Genomic DNA, 13,899 nt, shown 5'->3' with positions numbered 1-13,899 from the left:
TGTGTGTGTGTGTGTCATTGAAGTGACATCTATTTTACAGTGTTTAGCGAGTTACAAATTGCTTATTTATTTTAGATAGCCTATATTTTGTGTTCTGCCACGTACTTACAGCTTGTATGCTGCAAGTTGCCAACCCATAGGTTTCACTAGCAACAGGTAACCATTTTCCAAAAAATTGTTATTGATATTAATATTAATAATTTCCTTCAAGGTTCTCAAAGCTCTTTGCAGTAAGTTGGGTACGCCTAACCCAGTAGGTGCACTGACTCTTAAAAAGAGTTCAGATGGGCTCCAATGCCTGTATGCTTATCAGATTAAAATGTGCTATTACCAAAGTCGATTTAACACTGAACATTTTGCTATGTTTATGTACTGGTTTTTTAATATCTCGCAAATATTTCACACATTACTTGTCACAGAAAGCCCTAGTTTGGACGGTTAGGGTTGGAATTATGATTAAAGGTGAGACTGGCAGAGTTTAACAGTTCTAATCATTGCTGTAAATGAACCGGAACTGTTTTTCTCCCTGGAACCAGGGAAAGTCCTGGAACTTTATATTTCATAGCCGAAAGATTTTAGTTACTTCTGTGTCTTTGTCACCATTTCTGTTCTGTTGCATTGGTCTTCACTTGGACCCCTAAAGGGACCAGGCAGCAGCAGTCTCCTAAAGTGAGCTTGTTTCCCATTCAAAAACTTAACAATGAGGAAAAGCCATAACATTGAAAGGTGGCAAGAGATCTACACTCCATGACTTCCGGTTGTGTGTCATGTAGGTTCTGAAGCACACTGTTAGGTAGACCTTCACACTTAAACTCTGTTGTGGAATACATTAATAATTGAACAACATTTTAAATGTGGACTATGGCATTTGTGGCCATGGACGGGTTTTGGATAAAGCAACACAAGCCAGTTCCAAACATAGTGTATCCAACATTATATAATGGTCATTATAATCCCTATAAAACACTGATAGGTGGAGTGCAGGTTGTTAGAGATCCTGTGCTTCTGTGCCTGCAAGCACGACAATCTGAGAAAGGGATCTAGATGGAACTTGGTGATGTGTATGTATCCACGGTGCAGCCCACAGGTATTTTGACAGTGACATAATTTATGTTGTTTTTATTCTGTACTCCAGCACATTAGAATTGAAATGAAGTCAAAGTGTTTGCTCTCAGCTTTACTTTTCAGGTATTTACATCCAAATCAGGTGAAACATAGGAATGAAAAACCTTTTTATACATAGCCCCCCAGTTTTGGAGAAAAAAAAAATTTGGACAATTGGCTGATCATCTGTTTCTTGGCAATATGTGTGCTGTTGCATCATTAGTTCATGCAAATAAAAGCAAACTAAAAGTCTAGAATTGATTCTAGGAGTTGATTTAATTTTTTAAAAATTGTTTCACTGTGGTAATAAAGATATATACGAATTATATGTATAGGACTTTGGGCTGATGAAGGAATAGCGTATCATTGCCCACTCTTTCTGCATCTCCAAGATATTATAGAAAAGGAAATATTACAATCGAAAACGTTAACCATAAACATTTGTATTGTCGGCTATTAGGCTATTTATGGACAAACCAGACATCAGATATTGTTTTTTCACCATGGAAACGTAGATTCCAGGCTACTTTTGCTTGCTTAAAATGAGTTTATTGCATGTGCAATACCGCAACTGATACTGTTTGCCATCTGTCGACAGGTGTCACTGTATCCTTGCGCTCTGTCCACAGTGCTGAAGCGCTAACACAACGCCCGTGAAATGTAAGGCTACAGCTTCCGATCCTCAGACGACTATTTATGGGCTAAACACCTCTGAACTCCTGGAGAGAGAGTTCTCGTTCTCTATTATTTACATTGAAGGTTTGTTTGTTTTGGTTTTGAGTTTTCATGAGGGAAAGGCTTCTGTCTTAATATACCTAGACTAGTCCAGAGAAACCATACGTAGATGTGTTTTTTTATTGTCATACTGGCAGGCTTATTGCAGTTTTTGGCTATCTTGAAAGTACACATGGCTTAATTAAAATGCTTAGATTGAAGAATCTAAATGACAGCAAAACGTTAATTTTGTTTATCGTGGTCAATGAGCTTTCTCTTGCTTAATAACGATGTAGGCAACAGGCAACAAATTACAGAATCATTGTTTTATAATTCACAAGTCCACAGCTTGTTTAAATGAGAAGCACATTTTGTCGAAATATTTCATTATAACCTTTTATAATTATAAACCTTTTACAAAACGCAAATTAGCTAACAGAAAAGCGTGCGCCAAATGGCTGACAATAGGAATAGGACAAAATGCCATGTGTAGTAATTTTCCAGATACACTCTTGACCTGTTGCATCCATGTAATCGACTTAAATTCGTATGTTCAGCCTGATTTCCTTGCATAATACACAACCTGTAAAAATATATAGTATTCAAATATGTTTACTTATAATTAATGACCCTGTCCGGATTGATACGTTTCGTTCAGCAGGTCAAGGCTACTGCACAGCGTAACCACGCAAATGGACATTAACACGATCAATTAGGCTGTTCAAACCAAGGACAGCAATGTTAAAAGTTTAATTGCTCACCGTCAAACCCGGTGACAGTAGTCGACAATGGTTTGACGAAAGGACATGAGCTCACTGTGCTGGCTGAAAAATCACATTGGATTTGGCATGCAGTGGACGAATAGGAAATGGGTGAATACGGGAAAGGAAAAAAAAAGTAGTCTACTGAGTTTGAAGCGCTGCTTTTTTATTTCCACGTGGTTTTGACGCTGGGTGCTAAGCAACGCAGACTAGGGGCTGGTATTATAAGAGAAAGGAGTGGTGGTAGCAGCAGATAGGGGAAGCGCCCCGCTGACAGAGGCACAGGCAAATGTGATTACCGCGCTATTAGTCCCATGCGAGACACGGATCCAGATCCAACATGGGTAATTATATAGCAAGGGCCTTCATAAAAGCGTAGCTCGTCCATTTAGTAACGTGTCCTGAAACAAGCTGCTTTGTCGACCAGCGTAAAAAAACTAAGTCATGAAACTGCTCGCCAATATTTGTTGGCTTATCAAAGGACTTCTGTGACAGTCAGAAAGGTAAGGCTTAATTTATATTCACATTGCATAGATAGAATAATTATTTGTAGGCTATTTGTTCCTAAAGAAAATGGACTATATTTAAGCTATGTTTAATATGAGTTTTTTAAAAACACTATAGTGTATCTGTATCTCTGATTTTGATGTTTTATTTGGGTGGATAAGTGTGCACTGCCTATAGCCTACTAAGACGGCTTGACAAAACAAACCAATTAACAAAGATGATGGCTGACAATGGACAGGAAAAAAATCGTCTGAAATTAAAGTCTTGACAATAGTTTAAATGCAACGTTTAGAAAGTAATTTTGTGGGGCGTTTCTGTTAATTTTACAGAATCCTCAAGGGGAAGCAAGGCGATCTCTCAAATGGGGTCTGACAACGTGACTAACGAAACTTTGCTTGGAGGCCTTCCGTACAGGATGGAAATCTCAATTCCCCTTACGATACTCGTGGGGATTCTTATCCTCTTAACAGTATTTGGCAATGTCCTTGTAATTATAGCAGTGTTTACAAGCCGGGGCTTAAAAGCCCCACAGAACTTATTTTTAGTTTCCTTAGCGTCCGCTGACATTCTGGTGGCCACACTGGTCATGCCATTTTCTCTGGCCAATGAACTAATGGGCTATTGGTACTTTGGTAAAGTTTGGTGTGAAATTTACCTTGCCCTGGACGTTTTGTTTTGCACTGCATCTATTGCCCATCTATGCGCCATCAGCCTGGACCGGTACTGGTCCATCACTAAAGCCATCGAGTACAACCTCAAACGAACTCCCAAGAGGATAAAATGCATTATCGTTATAGTTTGGGTCATCGCTGCAGTTATATCATTCCCTCCTTTGATTACGATGGAGAAAGAGGGTGCCAAGGAGGAGGGTCCAACGTGTGAAATCAACAAAGACAAATGGTACATAATATCTTCGTGCATTGGTTCATTTTTTGTCCCTTGCATCATCATGATTCTCGTTTACATTCGAATTTATCAAATTGCAAAGAAGAGAACGCGGACCCCTCCGGGAAAGAGGAAAAAAACAGAAGCAGACAAGAAACACAATGGCTTAGAGGAAGAACAACGCTTTCACGAAAAATTAACCGGGGAAAAGGACGTAGAGCAGAAAGAAAAGGTTGAGAAAGCTGAAGTAAATGGAGTTGACATAGAGGAGTCCTCTTCTTCAGACCATAATGTGAACACCCCATGTTCGATGAAAAAGAAGAAAGCGGAGAGCAAGACAAAACTCAGTCGAATCAAACCGGGAGACAATATTCCGAAAAGAGAGGACCGTTTGAGTGCTAAAGGATCCAGATGGAAAGGACGCCAAAACAGGGAAAAACGATTCACTTTCGTGCTTGCAGTGGTGATAGGAGTTTTTGTAATATGCTGGTTTCCGTTTTTCTTCACTTATACACTGACAGCCATATGTGACTCGTGCAACGTACCCCTAACACTGTTTAAGTTTTTCTTCTGGTTTGGGTACTGCAACAGCTCCCTGAACCCCATAATATACACAATATTTAACAATGATTTTAGGAGGGCTTTTAAAAAGATACTTTGTAAAGGTGAGAAAAAACAAATTGTTTGAGAACTGTCTCTGCAAGGACAAATTTTACAATTCATTGTGTGTGTTGATCACGTATGTAACTGTAATTAGCTTACACAGCAAAAAAGGTTCAGTTAATTCAACTTTAACAGAGTTATTGAGCGCAGTAGGGATCAAACAAACTTTATCTGCGAAAACTGTATTCCATCAGAATTCATTTAACACAATGTAGTTTACTATGTACTGTTTTCCATCCTATTTTGCAAGTGAGTTAACGTGCATACCAGTGCTAAGTGCACAGTCATTTTATATAATGTATTGAGAAATGTATACACCTGTGCCAACTGGGGAAAGATTTTCGATTAAAAAAAATGACATCATGCATATATTTTATTCTGTCATGTAATTGTTTAAGGCTATAGCCTAGTATATTACGTCAGTGATGATAAATATTCCACAGATGTGTGGTTATTGTTATTTATATTTATGGATGTATAACCCTGATATCGTCATTTATTGCGTGCATTTTTTCAAAACGTGTCGGTATTTTGTCATGTTTAACATGATGTTTTCAAAACTGCAACATTGAACAGAAACGTGTGGTATGTAAATGATTTAATAAATGCATTTTTCACATCAGCTTGGATTGTATAAATTAGGTAGCGGGACAGGACATGGCCTTTAGACTTCTTGGTTCAGTGGGACATTTGATTAACAGGAATACGGCATGTTGAAATGAATTCAGTAACAAAACAAATATTTTTATATCATACAATATCGACTGGCTGTCTGACTGAATTTACCAGACAAGACTATGCTAAGCATTCCAAATATGCAAGCAAAACAATAAACAAAAACAGAATAATTACGCATTGAGGCCATATATATATTATTATGTTGGAAGGTTTTTTAAAAAAATGTGTGAGCTCGTAGATGAATAACTGTAAGTTCTTTAAGGACATTGTTTGATTATACATATTCTTTATCAAGGTAGAGATAAAAAAAGTTGCTGCAACCCAGAAATTAAACAGCATTATTTGTACGGCCTAGGCTGAATGGCTTTGTTTTCTGCCGCAGTCTTAACATTGGTTTTGTTTTGACATGAAAGATTAATTTAATCAGTTCTAAAAGTGTTTGGTCACCTTTATGGTCAACATACTTGTTATTGTTCCCCCATAGTCAATGGATCATTTAGATTTCTTTGAAGATATGCCCAAACCAGAATTGCAGACTTGCTAAACTCAGTCTCTCTGCTGAGAATGAGTAGATTTTTCTTGAACGTAATGTTTGTGCATTCAGAAGGAACTTGAGACCTTATTAAAATACTGCACAAGTCAACATACAGTGTGAATAAACAATTGTAAATACTTTTTTTTTTTTTTAATCTTGGATTCCTAATTAAAATCATGAAATGCTATGACAAAGCCTGCTCAACTACCAGGCTGGATAAGCAATGGTAAGTTTTCATTCAAAACAAGTGGGTTGCCACTGTGGTCAGTTGCTATTGCCTGTAAGGTATAATGTGCACACACACAAGGAATGCTGGGCTAGCAAGTTGTGCATCTGTTACCAGACATATCAGAAGATGAGTAGGGAAACAAATGTATGTGTTTTATTCTTTGGCCTGAGATTCACCTTCATGTTGAACAAACTACTGTAAATTAAAAGTGCACTCATTCTGTTGCATTAGTATCCTTATTTCAAAGAATACTTATTGTTTTGCCAGTTCAATACCTAAAAGACTTTCTCTCTGAATACTGATATGTTGGCCTTAAGTCAAATTACTCTTGAATGTGATGGTTCCCAAGTTCAGTTTCTAAACATAGTTGCTGCAATATAGACTACTTCTTTTTCACCAGAATAATGAGTATAGGGGGGATTCCCACGGCAGTACCCGATGATTACATTCTACAAATGTGGACAAGCAATGTTTTTGACAGAAGCCTACAGAGAGATCAAGGTTTTATGTACCTCAAAATGGGCGGAGCAATTGTGTTTTAAGTGACTCACTGACAAATCATGGTGTTTTATTACCATGAACACAGTTATTTTATTGGAACATATTAGTGATTGACAGCTCATGTCCACTGACTAAGGGTTTCACGGAGCATCACTCTCCCATGACTAATAAACGGAAGGTTATTTCTTTTAGTCAGCATTCTGCATTGGTATTTATGTTTTATCCTTTATTACAAGTCTCAGATATCCTTTCTTTTATTCTATTAACACCTAGGCTGGCACTGTACCATTTACTTGTATTTCTTGGGAACAGTGTTCATTGCAGGGTTTGTCAGATAGGTGATACATTAAGTGAACCATGAAAATGTGCTTGCTGATAACCTTAGGAGGTGACTATTTCCACTTCTCTTAAAAAAAGACAAATGTTTCACTTTAAATTCTGGGGATTAAAAAATACTTGTAAATAGATTGATATGTATCTATTACCTATCTAAATATGCTACTTACCTATTCTGTTTCAGGCTTATTTCATACTGGAAAAAAGAAGGCTACTATATATATGTAAATTAAACGTTTTTATTTTCCCTCAAAAACATTGGACATTTAAATTTAGGCAAAGTTTGTCATGGTAAATGCAGACCAGGTCAGATAAGAACATTAATATTGTATTCAGTGCTTTAGATTTGTGGGGTTAGAGGCAACATATATCTAAGGAAGGTATTCAGCAAAGCTCATGCCTGTAAAAAACTGCCAAAATCGTGTACCTTGCATGGAGGTTAGAGAAGGCCCATTATTGCTGTCAGCTTGTCTGTGTGTGGCAGTTTATACATGATAAAATCATATCCATCCATGCAGCTCAGTGGTCCCTATAGTCTCTCGACCAAAGGTGAGTCAATTTGTAGAATGTTTGGCTGCAATTATTTAAAATGATCTTGATTCCACTGTAAGAAAGCACAATGCTCTTGGCAACCTGAAATGGTTCATGTATTTCACCTCAAAGGATGATAGACCCTTCAATGTTTTATCTTCATTCTGGAAATAGACCCTTATTCAGGTCAGCTAGCCAAAAATGTATATGTTTTGAAGTATCCCCAAGGTTGATTTGACAACTAGAGCAGCACACCAAAAATTATGAGATCTAGTCCTCAGGCTGCTTTTATTATGCATTTCTTCCACAACATTACAATTTATGTTGTATCCTTATATTAAGGGCCCAATGCATGAATGTATTATGATGAAAGGGAAATGATGCAACTCACAAGAAGCGATATTATAAATTTTAATTCAAATAAAATTACATCTCAAAACAGTTAGATACATTAAGCAATGTTAAGAATCAGAGACCAGAACTGTTATTTCCCCCCTGTACCAACTGTAAAGAGTCAGGTACTGGATCTAAGGAGGTTGGCAGCTATGCTTTAGGCCAGATGTACTGTTGTGTTTGATGCCCCTGAGATGCCTGGAAACAAACAAACAAGCAAACAAACAAACAAAACAGGTGCAGGGTTTAGTGGTGTGTTTAATTAATTTTCTTTATTCAATAAAGATGAAATGTGGGGAATGGGATTCGGAGCTCTCTGGGATTCACAGGAATCACACTACCATAATAAATGAATGAATAGATAAATAAATAAATAAATAAATAAAACTCATGCTGTCTCTGAACTATTTGGATTCCCCAGGTTTTGAACAAAATTGTTTAACTATAAATGAATGCATTTTAGTGAAATGTTTGACACTTGAAAATGTTAAAGTAATTATGTTTTATAAAAAAATCAATTTTGCTTTCAGAACTGTGTTTTCGCAAGAACCATTGTAACTGCTGCATCCCACCAGGTTCAAAGGCTCACTGTCTGTAAGAGTGATTCTATACTCAACTATACTAACTTAACTAACTATAAATGCATGTGTTTTGATCTTCACAATAATTATTAATTGCATTTTTTGTAATATGTGCATACATAAACATCTCACCTTGGAATAGACGTGCAGTGTTGTGCTGAATGGCCTGTTCTCATCTTACGTTATGTCATGTTATGTTCTTCAAGGATTCATTCTGACCTCAGTGACCCCTTCTTGCTAGCTGTCCTACCTGTACCCAAACTGAACCAAGATAGATTGACATATGATGGTATCTTCACAGTTGTAACTTTGTTGACAGACATTTACATAAACACACATTACATATACATGTAGTGGTTTTCTAGAGACATTTAACCAGGGGGCACAAGCATGAGTCAAAATGTAAATAGGGAAATTGGGACTTTTGAAAGTTTATTTCCTTCCATTTGTGAGGCCATATGTATTATCTTAACATCTGTGACATAATTATACAAATAAGTGCAAATATAAACCCAAAAATCAAATGCAAGTAATCGACCAGTAGAAAATTAACACTTAGGTGTATTTCCATTCTGCAAAAATAATGCTGCAAGCCCACTGATATTTTTTTGTCTGCATTTTCATAAGAGGAGAATGAGGACGCATTGACAGAGTAGGAGGTTCCATTTGCCCGTTCTGTTCTTTAGAGAGAAAAAAATGTTTGTGGATATATACACAGTCATATATAGTTGTCATGCTGCACTCCAGATGTTTATATTGGGTTAACAGGTAATGTAAGCATTGGTTATGTAAGCTGACATGTGGCACTGTGAGGTACGGTGTCCTCCAGAACAATTAACGCCCTTTATAAAGATGAGCAAAGAAAAATAAAATTAGGAGCTATACTGGTTGCCCAAAAAGTTGTAAAATTATTTTCTTTTGTACAGATGCAATTGCTCAGAGACAAAGATTTTGTTTAATAAAGAGTCTTTTTTTTCTGAGAAAGACATGGATCACAGCTATTCACTCCACTAATAATCAGTCTGAATGAAATACAACACAATTAAATCTGCATTAAAAAAACAAAAGTAAAAAAAAAAAGAAAAGTAGTAAACCTGCATGATCAAGGACACAGCTGAATCTATGCACGATGAAGCAGATAATTTGCAAGGCAGAAAAGGCCCACAGTCAGGGCAACAAAATTTGATTGCATTGGAGGACACAAACGCCACCTTCATACCTTCATGCTAATAGGCTTGTTAGAAGTTTATCCTGAAAGAAAGGATCTGTTGAGGGCAACCAACAAAAATAAGTATCTGGAGCTTGCTATATGGCATTGCAACTCCATAGTGTTATGATCAAATGAAAACGAAATTTAGCTTTTTGACCATGTACACCAGTAGTGGGTTAGGCATTGGACGAAAGATGCTTATGTTTAAAGGTATGTCGTACCTTAAGGTCAAATATGGTGTATCTTTGATGTTATGGGGTTGGTATGCATCAACTGGTCCTGGGGCTCTTGAATGGAGTGGAATCCACCAAAATATTTAGGCCAAATACCTGGCTCAGAGCTAGCCACAATTGAATCTTTAAAGTAAACAATTATCTCAGGCAGTCCTTTAAATCGACCAAAAAATGTTTATCTGACTCTAAAATTATTGTTTTGCAATGGCCATCTCAGTTTCACCTCACAAAATACTGACAGGGGTGTGAATAAATCTGTCACATAAGTTTTTGGGAAAAAAAAAACAAAACAAAACAAAAAAAAAAACAGGTGACTTGTTAAACAAACAGTTTTACCTCTTGTATTAATATGAACATAATACACTTGCGCCATTTTTGAGCGTACAGGAGAGCTCATTACCTGTATTGTTTATTTTGTATGGCCTTCTTTACTTATCCTTATCAAGGGCGTGAACTTTAGAGGGCACTCACATGCCACACCATAGCAGAGTTTGGCAAAGGCAGTGAGAGCCCTAGGCACGGACCGGTAATTTCTGGTAGGTTTTGTGAGATACACTATTGCCAAAACAGATGTCCTTTCTTATTTTAACACATGGGTTCACAGGCACTTGCAGAAGACAGAAGGCAAGAGGGTGGAATTTCAGTTCAAACAGGGCCAACCAGAGAACGCAGCAACAATGTGGGCAAACAAGTATACCTCACCTCCGTGTAACTGTCTGGAGCTGGGTTTTCAACTACTTATCATGGGGGCCAGATTATTATTAAAACTGGCGTATATGGGCCGAGCATTTCCATGTGTTATTCATAAAACAGTGTACCAACAAGTACCGACTGTGTGCGTATATGTATGAGAAAAAATAATTGTGGCTATTATTTATTATTCAGTTACTATTAGAAGGCACAGTTGTCATTATTTTTGTATCTGTGACCAAGCATCGGTCTGTGGTGGGCTGCATTTGGCCCTTGGGCCCTCAGCTGAATTGACCTCGTTAAGGGTCCAGCTGCGTTGCAACATTATGGAGCTCCAAATCTCTGTAAGTGTTCTGCGGTGATTGTCTCATTAGCGCCAAAGTGTTGGAGAACAGATGGCAGACACCTGAGTTAATGTACACTCACGTATTTGCACAACATTGGACTAAATGACCTCTCGGTCTATTTAAGTATTTCCCACAAAAGGCGGGCATTGCTGGGACTCTGTCTGTCTGCATGGGTTTTGCTCAGAAAATTATGAATAGAAATGTGTTCAACTCCATGCAATAATATAACTAAGACTGAGTGATGAATCCTACAAAAACTTCGTTAAAAAATCCGTAAGGTCCAGGACAGCACTCCTGCTGGGAACTTTTAATTTTGCATATGGAAACACAGAAATAATGGAACACCGTGTCATACTACTTTTTTTTTTTTTTTTACAAAGAACTCATTTGAACTGCCAAAATACAGGCCTGTTCCACACTAGGGAGCCAAGCAATTTGCTCGATTAACTGCGTAATTAACAGCATTTTATCTGGGATGGCAATAAATGGCTGCATATGAGCAATCACTAAACACAGTATTCGGACTGCTGGCTGTTGAGTGATTGTAAACAAAAGGTAAAATCGCTCACAATCACAAACTTCCCCTTGCGCATTATGTTTGGAGACTAAATTGTGCCACACTAAATTACTTGTGTCAATTAATTGTGCGTCATCTGTTTACTTTAGTAGTGCTTCTTTTGAAACAAGTGGCGGAAAAATAGGCTTACCTATTTGTCTCCACTCGTGTCTAACTTCCTGTAATAGGGAACAGAAAAATTCGAATATTCAGAAATATTTTCAAAGAGAACTAAAAAGAACTAGAATAGGTAATAAATTATTTCAATAAATTATTAAAAATTATATTTTGATTTACTTTTGGCACGTACATCACCATAGCATTTTGTTTTATATTTATGCAGAAGAAATTCATGCCCCAGCCCCAGCTGAGATATGAATCTACACACTTCTGCTAACAAATCCATTGCTAAAATCTGATTTCTGTACATTGACACTCTTGCCTAATGCCCCCATAGGTATTTAATACCAAGCCAGAATTTCAACATGCCAAAAGCAGCAACTTCTTTCTTTCTTTCTTTCTTTTTCTAGAACCAATTTTTCCCCCAATTACATCTGTTCTCCAAATTTGGAGTGCTGAATCATAGTTACATTGCTGAAACATCTTATGCCAATTCCAGAGGAGCAGACTAGCAGTCAAGCACGTAGTCACAGCTTCTTTTTACCAAACAATCCATCAGTGGAAATGATGAGAGGGAGATTGCTGGAGTCTGATCGACTACAAGAGTTTCTCTGGCATGTGGCAGGAAAAACATGTTGATTAAAGCCATCTCTCCCTGGACAACACTATGAATAATTACGCACCCACCAGAGAGGACTGCTGGCCACAGTTGGCACGAACATGGTGAGGATTTGATACCAGACTGTGGAATGTACCACACAGCGCAACCTTGTGTTTTAATGGGACACCCCAGCAACCCTTCACTGACATTTAAGACAACCGGCAATTCAAACCCATCACCGTTTAATATACATGACAAAGGCAACCCATTGACAATAAACACAAATGAAAATGTCAACCCACAGATTTTGTGGCAAATGTCTTCTATTCATGTTTGACAGTCTATCATTAAGGTGGCATTTCAAGGCTTAAGAAGACTACAGAGTTTATGTGGGAAGAGAGGCCCGACCTTACACAGAACTTATAATATTTTAAGAAATATTGGGAGTTTAAGAGTTAAGTAACAGTGTTTCCTCCTGAAGAATGTCACATTAGGATTTGGCAACAGGTTTGATGTTGAAAATAACATTATCGCCCATTCATTTAGAATTGAATAGATTCTGAGGGAATGTGCCTGTATGTTCTGCACCAGAAGACTTGTAGTGAATCAGGAGAAAATGGCTGAGTGTTGTGTACATAAAATGGACTGACCGTGTTGGTCTCCAGGGCAACTTCCCAGGCAGTGTCACAGTCACAGAGGCGACCTCCCTTTGTGTGCAGCCTGATGAATGATAAATGCACACCAATATGCTGTTGAGTTATTAAAAAAAATATTAAGAAAATACCCCCAATTAATCTCTACCTGTCTGTCTGTCTGCCTGATATAGCATAGACAACTTTATTTAATTTTGCACCATACAAATCAGTGTTTTCATTATGGGTGTCCTATTGAGGTACTTTAAGCTCAGAAACCCTATGTGGAATACACTGAAAAGCATTTTCAAGGCAAAAAAAAAATATATACATCTTGAAACACCTAGATTTTGTTGTATAATAATGATAATAATAATAATAATAATAATAATAATATGGTAGAATGCTTCATTTTGATAAACACTGCAAAAATGCTACAAACTCCCCTTTCACTAATGTGATGCAATGTCAATGTGTGATGCTGTGTTCCATTTCAGAAAATAGGCCTGCACTTCTTTAGTATCATTAGGGTTTGAAGGACACCTGCCCTTATCCAAACTAGAACCTCCCTTTCATCTTACAATGAAGAGAAAATGCAGGCAGGGACGTATCTGGTGTTGCATTTTCTATAAAAACCATTTTCATTAAAAAAATTGTCACCAATAAATTATATTTGCGGCCTTTCACTGGAATCAAAGGACCTTTTGACCACACAGATATACTCAGATAATTTAAATGCAGCAGAAGCCAGTATTTAGAGAATCTATGCTCTAGGTTCAGCTGGGATTCATAATCGTAGCTGTGATCTTTGTGCAACATTGTTGGTCAATAATTTTATCAGTTGCATTTTCCAATTTGTTGGTCTGCAACTTGAAAATAAGGCAGAGGTGTCTCTGTGCTGATAACAAGAAAAAGTTGTTTGTTTGTTTATTTATTTATTTTTTAAAAAGGCCTAAGGCAGACATACATTTTTCCCCGCTGTTCAATCCTCAATGTTCTCCTACTTCTAGCAGTTTGTAATATATGCATCCCTAAAGAATAAAGTGAAAATGTGCCATATGTTTTTCATTAAAGAAGGCATCCCCTTGGAGC

At 37.3% G+C, this 13,899-nt stretch overlaps 1 protein-coding gene across 1 annotated transcript; it reads left to right on the top strand.

Moving 5' to 3' along the window:
- Positions 1–2,550: 2,550 nt before the first annotated feature.
- Positions 2,551–9,503, top strand: LOC135247392 (alpha-2A adrenergic receptor-like). Its single transcript, XM_064320792.1, has 2 exons — positions 2,551–3,082; positions 3,416–9,503. Exon 2 carries the CDS (start codon positions 3,448–3,450, stop codon positions 4,657–4,659), a length of 1,212 nt encoding a protein of 403 aa, XP_064176862.1. The 5' UTR covers positions 2,551–3,082; positions 3,416–3,447; the 3' UTR covers positions 4,660–9,503.
- The last annotated feature ends 4,396 nt before the right edge of the window (positions 9,504–13,899 follow it).

This window comes from Anguilla rostrata, chromosome 2, assembly GCF_018555375.3.
Source record: "Anguilla rostrata isolate EN2019 chromosome 2, ASM1855537v3, whole genome shotgun sequence".
Lineage (NCBI taxonomy): Eukaryota > Metazoa > Chordata > Actinopteri > Anguilliformes > Anguillidae > Anguilla > Anguilla rostrata.
This window is presented reverse-complemented; position numbering and strand designations above follow the sequence as displayed.

Coding starts and splice junctions, on each gene's coding strand:
- LOC135247392 (XM_064320792.1), top strand. CDS start 3,448: ATGGGGTCTGACAACGTGACTAACGAAACTTTGCTTGGAGGCCTTCCG.